We start from the raw sequence: 16,995 nt of genomic DNA on the forward strand, positions 1-16,995 counted from the left end.
GGGCTGGAATATGTCTTTGAACTCTGATCATGCCTGTTGCTTGCCTGAATAGAGTTAGGTTTGTGTATAGAAGCTACCTTACTCTACAAAGGTAAAATTTAAAATTCACGGCTGGGCCTATTTTGTCTCTAGACCTGCCCACCACAGACATGTAGCCCATAAATGGATGATCAGAAGGGAATGTAACTCTGTCCCTGTTTTGGACCAATTCTGGGAGCCAGAAGGCATTAGTTATAGGAGGGAATGTAAAAAGCAGCAATTATAGCTTTGGAACTATGGAAATTTATTTCTTTTCACTGACGAAAAACTGTGAATAACATTTTAGAACCTTGCGAGTTCATGCAGACACTTTTTTGAGACAGAAGGGAGAGATGTCTAACATATTTTGTTACACACATAAAGTATAATGAGGTTATCTCTGTTTCTGTTCAAACACTAGAAACTCATGGTGTACTTTTAAATTAATTTATATACTGCTTAATGTCAAAGTAGACTTCTGAGCAGCTTAGAAGTATAAAACCAATTACACGAAGTTCCATAATTAAAATCTACAATTAGATTGGAAGATTAAAATATAAACATTGTAAAATAAAATCATGTTATAGAAGAAACCCATTGAATGTGTTTGTGTGTGTGTGCGCACACACACACACACACACACACACACACACACACACACAAATTAAAACAGGAGACTCGGGTCCCCGGCAGGTACCTTTCTCAGACACTTCTCTGAAACCAGACCTGGAGGCTGGAATGGCTCAATTGCCCATCCTGAATGCATAACAGGATGAAAGGTGAAGTTTTGTTCCTCTTGCACTCTTCAGGCTGATGTTGTTAATCTGCACACCTTCAGTAAAATGACCTCAGCCTTTTAGGATTAGACATGGTCCCATTTTAACTGCTTTGGCAGGCCTGGCTTGTATTAAATGTATATTAGAAACCAGCCTGGCAAAACTCTCACTTTGTGCCGCAACTGTTCTGGGTTGTGTCATGATTTTCTGCCACAGATCTGCAGTCATGGTTAGTGTATCCTGTCAATGGCAAGTCCACATTTCCCTCTTGCCCCTTTCCTCGTGTGTTCAGCTACTGGTTTCCATTTACTCAAAGGTGGCTGGAGGCCTGGAGCTTTTCAGAAACACATTGTCATCCTCTCTTTTTCTTTTCTGAAGGGAATATATGGAACATTTTTCCAAGGCAACGTGCTAACTAGTTCTGAAATATTCCAGGTGCAGAGAATATGATACATCTTTTAGTGTGGCGACATCAGAAAACACTCCTTCCACATCGTGCCATCTAACATAAAAAACACCCCCCCCCTTTCTTAAAATCCACAGTATGCAACCTAAGCAAGAATACTTGTTGTCAGAAGAGTAATTGGATCAGAGCGTGAGGCATATGGGATTGGAACCATCATAATGGAATTCCTAAGGAAAGATCTTATTCTGTTAGACCCAGGCTTTTGAGTGATCTCCTTCAAAGATAACCTCTGCAAACTGTTTTCAACTCCCTTTTCATGCGTGCACATGCACATTTTACTGAAGCATAGGCTGCTAGTCATCAAGAACATTTATACTGAGGTTTTTTTGACATTGAATCCAACACATCCATATGTGTGCTGCTGACGGGACATTCCAGATGGAGTCTAGACAGGTGGTTCTCTTTATTGAGTCAGCTAACCCTTAAGAGCCAGGTAAGCACGCTCTCCTAGGATGTGTGCATACCTGTGTGTTTGTACGCATATATTATTATTATTTATTTCATATATTTATCATACTAGCACCCTCAAACCTCATGTTGCTTGGGAATTCTAAGGGCGGCATCCAGTGAGGTATTTCTGCTAGTGCTATGGTTTCTGCTTTTGCAACTGAACTCCTGTCACCTTCCCCATTTCTGCCCTGGAAGGTTGGGGTAACTTGCAGAACACATTTAGCGGGGCACGCTAGGAGAGGAAGGGGAAGTTAGCATATTACATCAATCCTGCACTGGCTGCCAATTAGTTTCTAGGCTCATTTCAAACTGCTGGTTTTGACCTATAATACCTCAAGGACCACATCTCCCTATATGAACCTACCTAGACCCTGCAATCATCCTCTGAGGCCCTAAACGAGAGGTCTGGAGGGCGGCAACCCAAGAATGGCCTTTTTCCGTGCTGACTCCCTGTTTGTGGAATGCTCTCCCCAGGGAGGCACAACCCAGTGTAAATGACATACAAATACATAAAACAAAGGTACAATGAGCAATTTTCTTTTACAATGAAATAAGCATAGTTTTGTACCATTTATGATAGATCTTTATTTAATAGGGTAAATTGTAAATCAAGAAACACAATATAACCTGTCATCTGTTCAGTTTTGATCAAAAAACATTCTCCCCAGAACTCTTGTATATATTTATATGACCACATCATGTGAAAATAATTTCCTTGTTCTTCACATTTACTATTTCTCTTTTTTTGGGTATATTTTTAATTAGTTCCAGCATGGTATACCATCTGCTCATAATTTTAAAAGAAATGTCTCTAGTAGACACACTTACATAGATGCACTTTGGTTCCAAATATCTCCTTAGTCCTCTGCTATCACCTCTTTATCCAGTCTTCTTCCCAATTCTGCATATTCTCCATTTTAGCATTCAGCAAACATGGAACCTTGATGTATCAGTTTTTGCCCCATTTCTAATGAATCATCAGCTGATAATTCTTCCCTTTTCTCCAGCTTACAAACTTCACCTGAACCCAATATGCTTAAAATACCAAACTGTTCTCCCTCTCCACCCAGCCTTTGGACCAGCCTTCTCCAGTCTTGCACAACTAAAGGGCTCTGTCACCCAAGGAAATACACTTTAAAAAAAGAATTGGATGCTTTGTGGTTTGGAACATGATGGGGAAATGCCCTGAAAGTGTGGACTGGGTGAATGAGTAATGGGAAGACATATAAACACCCCTCAAGCAAATCTGGATGGATGCTTATTGTCAAATAATGACCCTGCAAACAAATAGGAATGAATAAAGAGGATCAATAAAGACCTAATATAAATCTAACCTCTGTGTTAGCAAATTGAGATGAATGTTCAATTAAGCAGGTCATCTGGAGGGTCCCTAAACCTGTATTTTCTAGTACATTCGACGCATAAATGGGAATCCTCACTTGCCTTCTCTAGTGCTGCTGTACTGCTTCTTAAGTCCAATATCCTGTCCAGAGTGTCTGGTGCAAGCTCTTAAAAAGATGAATACCTCATGATCGTCATGAGTGCTGTGTGTTCCTTTCCAAAGAGAGAATCATCTTTCTTTCACTTTCTAGGGCAGGAGCTTAAGTATTGTTTCTCTCTGTTGTGCCTATGCCTCTAGAGGTTTGAATAGGGCTCTGTGGGTTTCCTCAATCACCCATTCATCATAGCCTAGTTCTAGTCAGGATTGAATTAATCTGTTAATTTGCAAAAGGCAAACTGGTTTCATTGAGGATAGTTTGCAGACTGGATATTCAGTGCCCAGATAGCTGTGGCTCTTTTGCTTCCTTCGGTTGTGTCAGCTCCTAGACCTTTTTTCTCACTCCATCTCTTTCCTGCAGTTTTGGTTTTCTTGTTTCACTGGAAAATGGCAGCTGCTGACATTGAGGCTGTTGCCTCATAACACCGTGACTTGAGGTGTCTGTCGTCCACAGGATCAACAGACATCCACAGAATGAATACCTTCTAAAGCACTCAATTGCGGCATAAAATACTGTTGTACTTCATTGGCCACAGATTATTATTTTTTCACTGGATCTGTGAAAAGACCCATGTAGCCCCACACATGGGTGTGGGGAGTAGTGCCTTGGGGAGTAGTGCCTTCCTTTTTAGTACACAACCTGCTGTGAAAAAGCTTATACTTTGTCATGCAGGGCAATCCCTATGCATGCTAAATTCCACGGTGTTCAGTAGTGCACAAATCAAGAAAGCACATATACAGTGGTACCTTGGGTTACATACGCTTCAGGTTATATACGCTTCAGGTTACAGACTCCGCTAACCCAGAAATAGTACCTTGGGTTAAGAAGTTTGCTTCAGGATGAGAACAGAAATCGTGCTCCTGCGGCGCGGCGGCAGCAGGAGGCCCCATTAGCTAAAGTGGTGCTTCAGGTTAAGAACAGTTTCATATTAAGAATGGACCTCCGGAACGAATTAAGTACTTAACCTGAGGTACCGCTGTAAAGATTATGGCCTTGATTCCTTTAATCCGGAGTTTGTTGTTCTCAACCAAGAAAGGTTTGGCAGACTGGTGCATTCTGAAAAGCCATTTGTCTAGGAACTGTACTGCCACTTAATAAGGGACATGGTTCTTAGCATTTGTTGGGTTACATTTTAATATACTGATTGTGTAGATAATACAGTGAAGAAGACTGGAGAAGGGCTGTAGCTTGGGGTCAACCATCGACTCTGCATTCAGGAGGTTCCGGGTTCAATCCCTGACATTTCCAGATAGGGTTGGGGATGCCTGTTGTCTGAAAGCCCAGAGAACCATTGCGTTTCAGGCAATGCTGAACTAGATGGTGGCTTCCAGTGTTCTTTCATATTAGGATCAGTTAATCATTTTCTGCCTGTTCTGCAGTGGTTGCTGAACTAAGGATTAAAGCTTTTGATCTCAAAGTTTTTACTGCCCCGCCCCCCAGATGCTATCCTCTTCCTCCTCATGTGCATCATGAGAGCCAGTGTGGTGTAGTGGTTAAGAGCAGTAGACTCGTAATCTGGGGAACCGGGTTCGCATCTCCGCTCCTCCACCTGCAGCTGCTGGGTGACCTTGGGCCAGTCACACTTCTTTGAAGTCTCTCAGCCTCACTCACCTCACAGAGCATTTGTTGTGGGGGAGGAAGGGAATGGAGAATGTTAGTCGCTTTGAGACTCCTTCGGGTAGTGATAAAGCGGGATATCAAATCCAAACTCTTCTTCTTCATCATTCCCCTTACCTGGCAGCCTAGCAGAGCTTGTAGTAATGCCTCTGTGTCTTTCCCTGACTCACTCCTTAGCTCTCACTGGGTCTGTTTTTTCTATTCAGGTGGACCGCTACACGCTAAAAAATGGCCGCCACATCATACTTCTAGCAGAAGGCCGGCTGGTGAACTTGGGGTGTGCCATGGGCCACCCCAGCTTCGTTATGAGCAACTCCTTCACCAACCAGGTTCTGGCACAGATAGAGCTCTGGACACATCCTGACAAGTACGCAGTAGGAGTCCATATTCTCCCAAAGAAGGTGAGTGTTCAGACTTAGGTCCTGTGTTTCTTTGGATGAAAGTGGTATAAAAGTAGTTTTTGTTGGGGGTAGAGGAGGAGATAAACTGACTTGAGACTCTGGAAAGCTGCTGCCAGTCAGAGTAGACTGACGAAAGATCTGCACTGACTGAAGGCAGCTTCCTATGCCCCTTGATTTGAATGTCGGTGAGTTTATGGCTGTGATATGGTTTGAACTAGGGATTCCCCAGCCCTCAGGTCCTTGCAACAACTGCTCTTAATTGTGCAATGTAATGATTGGCATCAATGCTTCCTCCAGCTGTTGTTGGACCTTGGCTCCCATCATCCTGGACCATTGACCATAATAGCATGGAATGATGGGAGCGCCATATTGGCTACCCCTAGTCTAGAAAAGCCTCATACTTTGTACAGTATCAACGAGCTAACCTGTGCGCTAGATCATATTTGAATATGTTTTCAACTTCTGCAAAGAATACTTCTTTAGACAGATTAATCTTGCCTGTCACGGGTCAAGAACCATTGCTCAAGGGTCTTGTGAGTTTTATTTTCTGCTTTGGTGTTGCCTTGCATTCTTGGAAAACATCAATTTGTCCCCAAACCCTTGAATTTCAAAGGAGTTGGTGCACAGAAGTGTTTCATATGTAATCAAAGGAGAAATGGGACTTTGTCCTCATTCTTTGTTGTTCCTTCTGGAGCCCAGTTGTAGCTTGTTCTTTTGTATAGGCATGATGGATAAAGGGGAATATACAACTGCTTGAACATCTGAGCAAAGGCAGTCACAATCTGTTCCTAATTGTCCAAGTGTCCATCCTGTCTTTGTCCTTTTTGCCATTTTATTTCCCTGGGTTTATCCTTAATTATGAGTGAATTATTAATTATCAGTGAATTTCTTTGTTCTGAAAGAGGATGCGGGTTTGAGAGATGTAATAAATTACTAAAAACAAAAAGAGTCGTCTGGCCTCAATTTTCTAAAACAAGCCTGTGATTTTGACAAGATGGTAGTTGTTTGGTGCTTGGCCTAGGCTTACTCGTCTTTGAAATTCAGCCAGAAGTGATTAGAAAAGATTTTCCCTTTGGTAAATAACATAAACCTGTGCACAACCAGCTGACGCACATACTTGCTGGAAGAGCTTTTCCGTTTAGACTAGTCCCCTAGGAAATATGAGTCCCAAATAAATTTTGCTGTTGAGGACGCTTCCCCGATGAACCTGGAGTCACTATGTGCCAGCATTACAACAATCTTGGGATGCTGAAGAAAATTTTAGCAATTGCACAGTGTGCACAGCCTTGGCTCATTGCCTGTCCTTGCCAGGGGATGGGGCCATATGCCTCATTGGGTGTGTGGGTGTTTGTATGCTGCTGCCAGTCAATGTAAGCAATATGGAGCTAAATGGACCTGTAAGGTAAAGGACCCCTGACCATTAGGTCCAGTCATGACCGACTCTGGGATTGCGGCGCTCATCTTGCTTTACTGGCCAAGGGAGCCGGCGTTTATCCGCAGACAGCTTCCGGGTCATGTGGCCAGCATGACCAAGCCGCTTCTGGCAAACCAGAGCAGCGCATGGAAATGCCGTTTACCTTCCCACCGGAGTGGTACTTGCACTTGACGTGCTTTCGAACTGCTAGGTTGGCAGGAGCAGGGACCGAGCAACGGAAGCTCACCCGGTCGCGGGGATTCAAACCACCGACCTTCTGATCGACAAGTCCTAGGCTCTGTGGTTTAACCCACAGCACCACCCACGTCCCTAAATGGACCTATAGTCTGATGCAAAATAAGGCAGCCTCCTCAGCTCCATAGTAGTACAGCTTAGTCTTTTACATCCTTTAAACTATTCCCTCCCCTTTCTTTCTTTCAGCTGGATGAAGCTGTGGCTGCTGCTCACCTGGATAAACTTGGCGTGAAGCTAACAAAGCTGACCGATAAGCAGGCAAAGTACCTCGGAATACCCAAAGACGGCCCCTTCAAACCAGATCATTACAGATACTGAGCAGCTAGCAGGGCCCCAAAGATCAAGACACAGGGACATAAATCTTTCAAAGTACTTGCTTCCCTGCTGGGATTCAGCAGACGGCTCCACCCCAGTCACTTTTTATATAAGCATTTAATAGCGGTTCTACATTGTCACATTTTGCTCTCCCCACTCACATCTCAGGCCATATTTCTTTTTTAGTGTGAAGTCCCCATGACTTTCCCCAAACATTTTTTTCTCAAACAACTGTGCAGCCGGCTCCTCAGTAGAGCGGTTGCCATGCTGGAAGGTCTATGAGGAGTCTGCAAATTCACTTATCTTCAGGTCTGTGTTTCCAGGGGCGGCTCCTTTGCATCTTCATGTACCTGGAGTGATCCTTCCCTAGCGGTTGTAAAGTACAGGCCACACTGCACAGCAGACTTTTTACCTAGCTGCTACATCATGCCTAGATAACTGGAACTTGGCTGGGGTTGACCTGAAACAAAAATGCAGGATTTGCTTGCATCTGCACACTGGATCTCTCGGATCACAGATGCTGGTCCAGATCTAGCTTTTGGGCAATGTAACATGATCCCACTTTGCATATATTGTCTCCGTAGTAAGAAAGGACCTGAATGTGTCCAGAGAGGCAACGTCTAGAAGCAGTTTCTTTTGTGTGTAACAAAATTATAAGCCTGGAGCCAGGGGTTGGGGCAGCCAGTTCTCCAAAGATGCCAGTGGTGAATGTCTACTTGGGCCTAATTTTTGAATCTTGTGCCTGTCATAGTGTCTTAAAACAAGTTTTCTTAATAAAATCTGCAATGGTTGCCTTGTTTTTCTTTATGATATTGCTATCATTTCACATTGTCATCTTAAACATTCACCTATTTAAGGCCACTTTTAAGCAGACGACTTTGTCAATATTCTGTGAATATATAGGGTTGCACCCAGAGTATAACCATTGGAATCAATTGATTTTTTTGTTAGTCATGTAATGTCCACTAATTTCAGTGAGTCTGCTCTGGTTATGACATAGGCTTAATGACATATGACTATAGGCTTCAGCCTATAGTCCTTTTCTGAAGGCAGTTCTTGTATCGCTCAGCATCATATCCTGTGACAGTAAATTCCAAAGAATGACAGCATGGGAGGAAGTCTACAGTATTATAGCGATGGCTCAGGGCAGGCACTGATTTTCACACATAGGTTATGGGGTATTTGAAAAGGGAAATTTGAGTGCTCACCCCCAAAATGTGTATTCTAAGGGTGGAATTCACTGTTGTGCAATGATGAACATTTCATCTGCAAGCATTTAAGCTGTTCTGGGGGTTCTCCCAACCACCCTGAGCCAATTTCAGGGGTGGGTAGGGCTGCCATATGTTCGGCTTTTCCTAGAGACACCCTGGAATTGCTCAGCAATTGCGTCTGGGCGGATTTTTGCTGAATCAGCAAAATGCCTGGGGGGAGATGTTCCTGAAAAAAGCTCAACAACTTTGACCCCACCCCCCAAAACCAAGCCCAACAACTTTGTTATTAATCCTAACAGGAAAGCCTCCATAAACCAATAGGGCTGGAGAATACAAATGCCCAGAATTGGTTTTTAAGCTCCCTGCAGTACTTGTATCAATTCACACATCCAGTGATGTTGAAGCTGAATTCTTCATATGTGATTTTCTTTTGGCTCTCGCCATGTGCACAGTTGGGTCAAGATGGCCTTATGTGATCCAGCTTTGTGTGTGCACTTATATGGGATTGCATCGTGATTTTTGGTATCTGTGCCACAAATTCTGCCAAGATAATCACTGCAGACTTGAAAAATTGTGCAAATCTGGTTCACACAGGATTGCCGCCACATGGTCATGGGGAAGACATAAATCCTCCAATTGGTTGAAGAGAAGTTGGCAGCTTCCCAGGTGTGAACTGGTTGTCTTTTGTAGTCTCTGCAGGCGCAGAAATTGGTTTATGTCTGCACAGAGCAGACACCAGGAATTTCTTGGGGACGGAGCCTAGGAGTGAGTGCTCCTACAGCCCCCCCCCCCCGCTTGAAGGTGAGAGTGCCCCCCCGATAACTATTGTACAAATCATCTCTCAGCTACCCACTGGTTACATGTCTCTCTGAAATGAATGAATCAGTTTCCCTGGTCCTGACCTCTTAAGCTGCGAAGGATGCTGTCATGGCAAGACAATAAATTCTCTGGTCATCTGTGCAATCACTTGACCTGCTCTATCACCTCCACTGCTTTCCTTAAATGGAATACTCTTGCAGCAATAATGAAGAAATGGAGAGGGGTGTCAGTTGCACAAGCACAAATGAAATGAAAAATTGCTTACAAGAGATGGGGGAAGAGTTAGCTTTTCTTTTTAGAAAGTTCTCAGTCATTGCCCTACACAGGTACAGAATCCATGTGTGTCTGTTGGCACAGACAAATGTGGCACCAGTTACAGGTAAATTGCATTTTTTAAAAATAAATAAATTGGGACTTCAACTGGATACATGTTTATGCACATCACAACTTCTTTACAACCTTCAGTCAATATGCAGGATTCTTATATTGTAATTGCTTGCTTTTCTTTGATATATGCCACAGCTGTTCAAAACCTGGGCATGTTGGTTGGATGAAAAAAAATTACACCTTTTCCTCGGGCAGGTGTGATCTTTTTATATATAAAAAAGTGTTCTGCATTAAGGCCTTCAAACAAGCTGTGGAGGGAAGCACATGTCCCAAGATGGCAAGTTGCCTGCTTCCTTTTGATGAAAACTGGATGTGGGTTTTCCTTTTAACACCTATGCTCCCTTTTTCCTACCTATGGTTTAAGTTGCCTTTTACACTAATTCAGTTTATGGTGTTTGTTGGTAGCCTTGTGCTTCTTTCTGGAGATGGGGAAATGGACTAACAGAGCAATCCTGCACTCTTAAGTAATGCCAGGTGTGGTGCTGTAGGAAATGCCTGAAGCCCAGCTATGCTGGTAGAATGCAAGACATGCCACCACCATAGGAATCTGCCTTATACTGAGTTAGACCTTTGGTCCATCTAGCTTAGTATTGTTCACACTGACTGACAAGACTGTGAGAGGCAAGTCCCTCACAGTGTGAGGGGTGGGGGTGCTGCTGTTTCCAGGTTATATGAGGCTGTTAGTTGCCAAGTAAGAGAGGAAAGGGAAATGAGTCGTACCTGGTAAAGGTAAAGGGTAAAGAACCCCTGACCGTTAAGTCCAGTCGCGGATGACTCTGGGGTTGCGGTGCTCATCTTGCTTTACTGGCTGAGGGAGCCGGCGTTTGTCCGCAGACAGCTTCCAGGTCATGTGGCCAGCATGACTAAATTGCTTCTGGCAAACCAGAGCAATGCACGGAAACGCTGTTTAGCTTTCCACCGGAGTGGTACCTATTTATCTACTTGCACTTTTCGGCGTGCTTTTGAACTGCTAGGTTGCCAGGAGCTAGGACCAAGCAACAGGAGCTCACCCTGTCACGGGGATTAAAACCGCCGACCTTCTGATCAGCAAACCCTAGGCTCTGTGGTTTAGACCACAGCACCACCCGCATCCCCAGTACCTGGTAGGGCAAGACTATTGGGCAAAATAGCAGGAGTGCAGATGGAATGGTCACATGCATTGCCAGGAAATTGGTCCTGGTGGGTGTAATTCAACAATGAATCAATGAGACAGAATTGAAAGTAAATACACATTTCAGCAGTACCCAGTTAGGAGACAGCTAAGATCAAATGTTAACGGTGACAGCAACTGACTAAATGATATCAGAATAGATATCATATTCCGACAATTCTTTTACAAAAACAAATTTAAAAAACCCCAGTATTGGAAAAAATCCTCAGAAAGTTACTACAAGAAAGACAGCTTCACAAAGGAAGTGGACAAGCAGACTATGGGCCAGTTCAATGCTTGGCCCACGTGTAATGAATCCCACCACCACCCCTAGGGAGCACATAAAGGTAAAGGTAAAGAGACCCCTGACCATTAGGTCCAGTTGTGACCGACTCTGGGGTTGCGGCACTCATCTTGCTTTATTGGCCGAGGGAGCTGGCGGACAGCTTCCGGGTCATGTGGCCAGCATGACTAAGCCACTTCTAGCGAACCAGAGCAGCGCACGGAAATGCCGTTTACCTTCCCGCCGGAGCGGTACCTATTTATCTACTTGCACTTTGATGTGCTTTCGAACTGCTAGGTTGGCAGGAGCAGGGACCGAGCAATGGGAGCTCACCCCGTCACGGGGATTCGAACCGCGACCTTCTGATCAGCAAGTCCTAGGCTCTGTGGTTTAACCCACAGTGCCACCTGCGTCCCTAGGGAGCACATAGCGACTAGCAATAACAGGGAAGTTGTTGTCTGTGACACTGCGGCTGTCTGTGTTGGAGGTACTGTGGTGCCATCCTGCATGTTTGTGTGGTGATGCCAGAACATGTAACTGGGAGCATGTCATTATTACCTTGAATTCGTTGACTTCTTTACTGCTGCCACAGTCCTTGACTGGTGGGCTGTAGTGATACTCCCAGAGTATCCCCCCCACTGGGGGAATATCTGTTGTTTGCATTTTCTCCTTATTTTGTTCCCTCCTGGGGAACACCCACCCACACATAACTGGGGTATACAGGTAGGTAGCCGTGTTGGTCTGGTGCAGTCGAAATAAAAATAAAAATAAATAAAAAATCGTCTAGTAGCACCTTATAGACCAACTAAGTTTGTTCTGGTATAAGCTTTCATATGCATGCACACTTCTTCAGATACAGGGTATACAGTTGCTCTGCCCAGCAGAACACTCCATACCAGATTATTGGCATTTGATGACAATGTGAATAGACTTTCTTTATGCCTTTCTTTAGAACAGAGGTGGGGGGCTTGTATTCCTCCATTCATTGTTGGACTTCAACTCCCATTAATGCCAGAAAATATTATCTGGTGCCTGAGGCAATCTCTTCAGTCACTCCTGTTTGGGGGATGGTAAAAGGTGTGTGCCTGGCATGTGCTGGGACGTCCTCGGAGTGTCCAAAGTACGCAGTCAGTTTCCAAGGGAAGAATATTTCAGAGACTTCTAGAGTTCTTTCATCTTTAAGAAGCAAAACCCTGTAAGCATTGCCCAGAAAATTCCCACCACTCAAGCACGTCAGCAGTGTGTAAGAAAACAATAAAATATAAGATGAGCTTAGAGTGCATATGAATCTGTCATATCTCCGTGAAGGCTTGCTGAGATTTTTTAAAGGAAGGTGTGTGTTTCTTACAGCCTTTCTAAAACAAAAGAATATGGAATCTTTATGGTACCCGCACTGACAGAACATAACAATCCTGCTGAGCCATTTAGTCCAGCATCCTGTTTGCCTACAGGAAGCCCACTAGCATGACATGAGTTCAAAGAGGCCTGCTGCTTGTGAGCCTCAGGAACTGGTATTCAGAGGCATGCTGCCATCAGTCTTGGAAATATAAGTATAGAGCTCCTATGACAAGCAGCCATGGGTAGCCTTATCCTCCATTAGTTTGTCTAACCATCTTTTAATGCCATCTAAATTAATGGCCACTGCTATATATTGACACAGGAATCCTTTTAATTATTATATTTAATGGGGCTGCCAAGTTTTAACCTATACCTTTCAGATTTCCCAGGACAGTGGATGATAAGCTAGTTGCAGCTTCTCCCAGGAATTAGTCTCTCATTTCTCTTCTCCCATGAATTAGTCCCTCATTTCTCTTAATTGACATCACATCTACTTGCAGTAGCAAGCAGAACTCTAGGGCTGTGTACATACTCCCATTAACTCTACATCTAGTGCATTCCCACTCACACTGCATTAGCCACAGGTAGAGGCTGAAGGTAGGGATAGAAAAACCAACTCCTCTTGATTTTGCATTTTCCCAAGTCCTCTTGATTTGCAATAATACATTCATTTTAATGCGCACTTTTACCTAATAATTGCATTTTGTAAACATCGGTTGGGTGGACCAGCGGCATTGTGAAATTTGAATAAGTGCAAATTTTGAAGGGGGGGGGCTAAGTTTCAGTTCTCAAATCGTTTCAGAAAGTGCCTATTTGATACATCTGCCTTTAAATGTGAACTGAATTAAGTTTCTCCCTCATCCCTAGCCACAGTCCACACCTATGCTGTCATTTCTTTTTAAATGCTGCATTTCCTCATAAACCAGCCACAATTCAATTAGTATACATAATAAAACGTATGAGGACATCCATGCCCCAACTCTGCCCACTGGTGTGGACAGACAGCAGGTGACTTGGAAACAGATCCAGCCGTACTGATGTGAACAATAATATGCTAATACAGTCGAAAAAGCAACAGAGGTGGGGGAAGAACCCTACTGCATTTTAAGGTGCTGGCACTGCACACAGCTTGGGTGTGATGCCCAGTCAAAGGAAGATGGCAATGTCCGAAAAAGAAACACATGTAGGACAGGGACAGAGATGGAATGTATGCAAGCAGCTGCGACTCTCTTCTCTCCTGCTGCACTGTGGGAGTTAAAGATACATTGCAGGCATAAAATGCCATTGAATACTTCTTTTCTAGTAATCAGCCACCCTTCTCTCTCTTTCTGGCTACAGTTATGGATGTCTGTTTTTGTTACTGTGATGGTTCTTCTACTCTAATATTCTCCCCCACTATGTAACGTTCTACACCTCTTTTATTTCTTTTGTACAATTCAGCTAACATCTGTTGGGGGGGGAATACTTCCCAGCATCATCTGCTTGAAATCATGCCTAATATGTGGTTTATGTGACACTCAAAAAGTGAAAGATGAGATCTTGGTACAATTACACCTTCTTGAAGAATTTAAGTTCTGAGACGTACAACTTCTTTTCCCTTCCTCTTTTTGCCTTTAGTCTTTTTATCCTACCTAATTCTTTTCCCACAAGGAGGAACTGCCTTCTCCCAGTTTCCATGCTATAAAATTGGATAGCCCTTGCTGTCTTTGTCTAAAGGTGGGGGATAACAGTTATAGCAGTTGATTGGACAGATGTGGTTGTATTGCACACACACCATACACTTAAAGCAAATCCCCTCAAACAAAGAAGCCTGGGAACTGTAGTTTACCTCTTACAGAGCTATGATTGCATCACCCTGAACAAACTACAACTCCCAAGATTCTTTGAGGGAGCGGGGACATGTTTTAAATGTGCTTTAATGCAACCACCACAAAGCCAAGATAAAGCTAGAAAAAGCAACTGAGTAGTGTTAACGGAGGAATCCGAGGGCTCCCTTGGACAAAGAAAACGAGGACAAAAGCCAGGAATACCAGAGCAAAACAGCAGCCAGTACGCTTGGTCTTTATTGAAGACTGTCATGACAGGACTCCCACTTGCCACCAGGTGAAACAAAATGGAAGCCCAGGACAAAAGAAGATCCCAACTTTTATTAGTTACTAATCCTCCAAACTACACCCCTAGAACTACATCACAACTACATCATGACTACATCATTGACACATCACAAAAAGGAGGGGTTGAGGGAGGAGTTGCGGAGGTAACCTGAGTATCTTGTCACCTGGCTGGTTCCTCCTTTCCCCCTCCCCATGAGTCATTTCCAGAGGGCAAAGGGGAGCTGGCAGTTTCCTGCCCCCAGAGGGAAGATCTGATCATTGTCCTTTGTTCCAGTCCATGTTGAATCCACTCCCATATGCAAGTCCTTTGTGACCTTGATGGTCTTCTGTCTGGGAACATCAAGGTTGTCATGCCAACTGGGTAGGGCTCCTGTGTATGTGCTGGTACGGTCAAGGGATTATGGCCGTCCTGTATCCAACCATCCCCCTTTGATAGTCCTTCCTTTATGGAGTAAAATAAAAGTGGACTGGTGTAAATCCGATGTATGGTTGATTTGCTATGAATTTATAACAGAAACGTTGCGTATGTCGTGTGTGAGTGTGTCGTGTTTGTACAAACTGAATGATTGGGGGGGGGTGTTTCTTGCAACAGTAGACACTTGCACTGAACATGACTGAATGTTGCCCATTCTTAAATATCTGTATCACCACTGTAACTTGTGATCTTGCTATGTAAGGAGAAGGGAAATAAACTAGAGGAACACCTCGGGTAAGCAGAAAAACAAAACGTGTGTGTATTCCTCCCCCCCCCCTTTGGCAATCTAGAGGTGCTTGGGGCAGGGGGAAATGCACTGTGTTTATGGGCCTGATTTTGTGAGAAATGAAACAGGGAAGGAATCAGCAGGAAGGAAGAATGATAAGGCAAAGTACTGATGAGAAGCAGGTGTGTTGGCCAGGACCTTCAGAAGGAGCTGGCAGCCTCCTGGTGCTTTAAAATAATGGCGTAATCTTGGCTAAAATGATGAGATTTATGGTGTTTTCTGCTGCACAAATGATGAGCTGGGAGGTTTGGCCCACAGCAGTAGCAACAAAATCTTTGTGCCATCTTCTCTAGCTGGGCTAACTGCAGTTGCCAAAGGAAAAAGGTAACTTTATGTTCATTGCTCTTCTGTTTGGGCAAGATAAACGTTTTTATTAGGCACCTAAGGATTCTACATAAAACAGTATTCAGCCATTTCTGGCCCTTTGTAATAAATGAAGCTGTTGCCTTTATCTGTAATACATAATCTGAGATTTTCCTTTCTCAAGATTTGACCCGTTACATTTTTTGGTGTCTTCTTGTCTGATTTTAATTCCTGTTCCTTTCTTTGTGTCTTTTTTTTGGGGGGGGTGTAATTGATGTTAATCTAGCACCAATAGTGCCCACTTATTGAAAATGTGGGCAATCTTTTAAAAGATCAAATTTCACAAAAAATATTTTTAAATAATATTTATTAGCAATTTAAAGATTACAAAAGAAAAGAAAAGAAAAAGAGTTAAACAATACAATGCAATACAATACAAGAAATACAGAATACAGAAAAAATAAAAACAGTTAAAAATAAATCCCTCTTTCTATGTCTTACAATTCATTTACTTGTTTCCATGACTCCCTCACACCTCCCTTTTTTGTTTTCCTGTTCGAATAGTTAATTCAGCAAATCCTTTCCCTCTTTATTTTATCTTAGCTCTTTATCTTAACATATTATAACATTATATTTTCATCTATTATCAATCCATTTTTACATACTCCTTTTTAACCTTATTACTAAAACCGCTTCGTTTCATTCCGACATCATATTAACATTCATTAATTTTACAATGTTTCTGTAAATAATCTTTAAATTTCTTGAAATCTTCTTCCACCAACTCCTCTTCCTGGTCTCGGATTCTGCCAGTCATTTCTGCCAGTTCCATATAGTCCATTACTTTCATCTGCCATTCTTCCAGGGTGGGTAGATCTTGTGTCTTCCAATACTTTGCAATTAGTATTCTTGCTGCTGTTGTGGCGTACATAAAGAAAGTTCTATCCTTCTTTAACACCAATTGGCCGACCATGCCCAGGAGAAAGGCCTCTGGTTTCTTCAGAAAGGTATATTTAAATACCTTTTTCATTTCATTATATATCATCTCCCAGAAAGCCTTAATCCTTGGGCACGTCCACCAAAGGTGAAAGAATGTACCTTCACTGTCTTTACATTTCCAACATTAATTATCAGGCAAATGGTAGATTTTTGCAAGCTTGACTGGCGTCATGTACCACCTGTATATCATTTTCATAATATTCTCTCTTAAGGCATTACATGCCGTGAATTTCATACCTGTGGCAAATTTCACAAAATGTAATCAAAAGCTCTACAACATTGTTGCAAAGAGCGAAGTTGTATTCCTAAAGTTTCAGAAATTGTATCTCTGCATCTTCCACAGCAAATGAGTAACAACTGTACATCTAGGAAGACCTTCTGAGTCTCATAAGATTCAATGTTGTTCTGTTTACTCAATT

The 16,995-nt window shown here is 43.0% G+C and overlaps 1 protein-coding gene across 1 annotated transcript in view; it reads left to right on the top strand.

Moving 5' to 3' along the window:
- AHCY (adenosylhomocysteinase) overlaps positions 1 to 8,018 on the top strand; it is a 28,183-nt gene extending 20,165 nt beyond the window's left edge. Inside the window, exons 9-10 of the mRNA XM_081866801.1 lie at positions 5,033 to 5,227; positions 7,083 to 8,018. Coding sequence (XP_081722927.1) covers positions 5,033 to 5,227; positions 7,083 to 7,214 — 327 coding nt within the window. The 3' untranslated portion in view covers positions 7,215 to 8,018. The remainder of the gene's footprint in view (positions 1 to 5,032; positions 5,228 to 7,082) is intronic.
- Positions 8,019 to 16,995: the final 8,977 nt, after the last annotated feature.

The sequence above is a fragment of the Podarcis erhardii genome (assembly GCF_964252035.2).
Source record: "Podarcis erhardii genome assembly, chromosome: 6".
NCBI classification, from domain to species: Eukaryota; Metazoa; Chordata; class Lepidosauria; order Squamata; family Lacertidae; genus Podarcis; species Podarcis erhardii.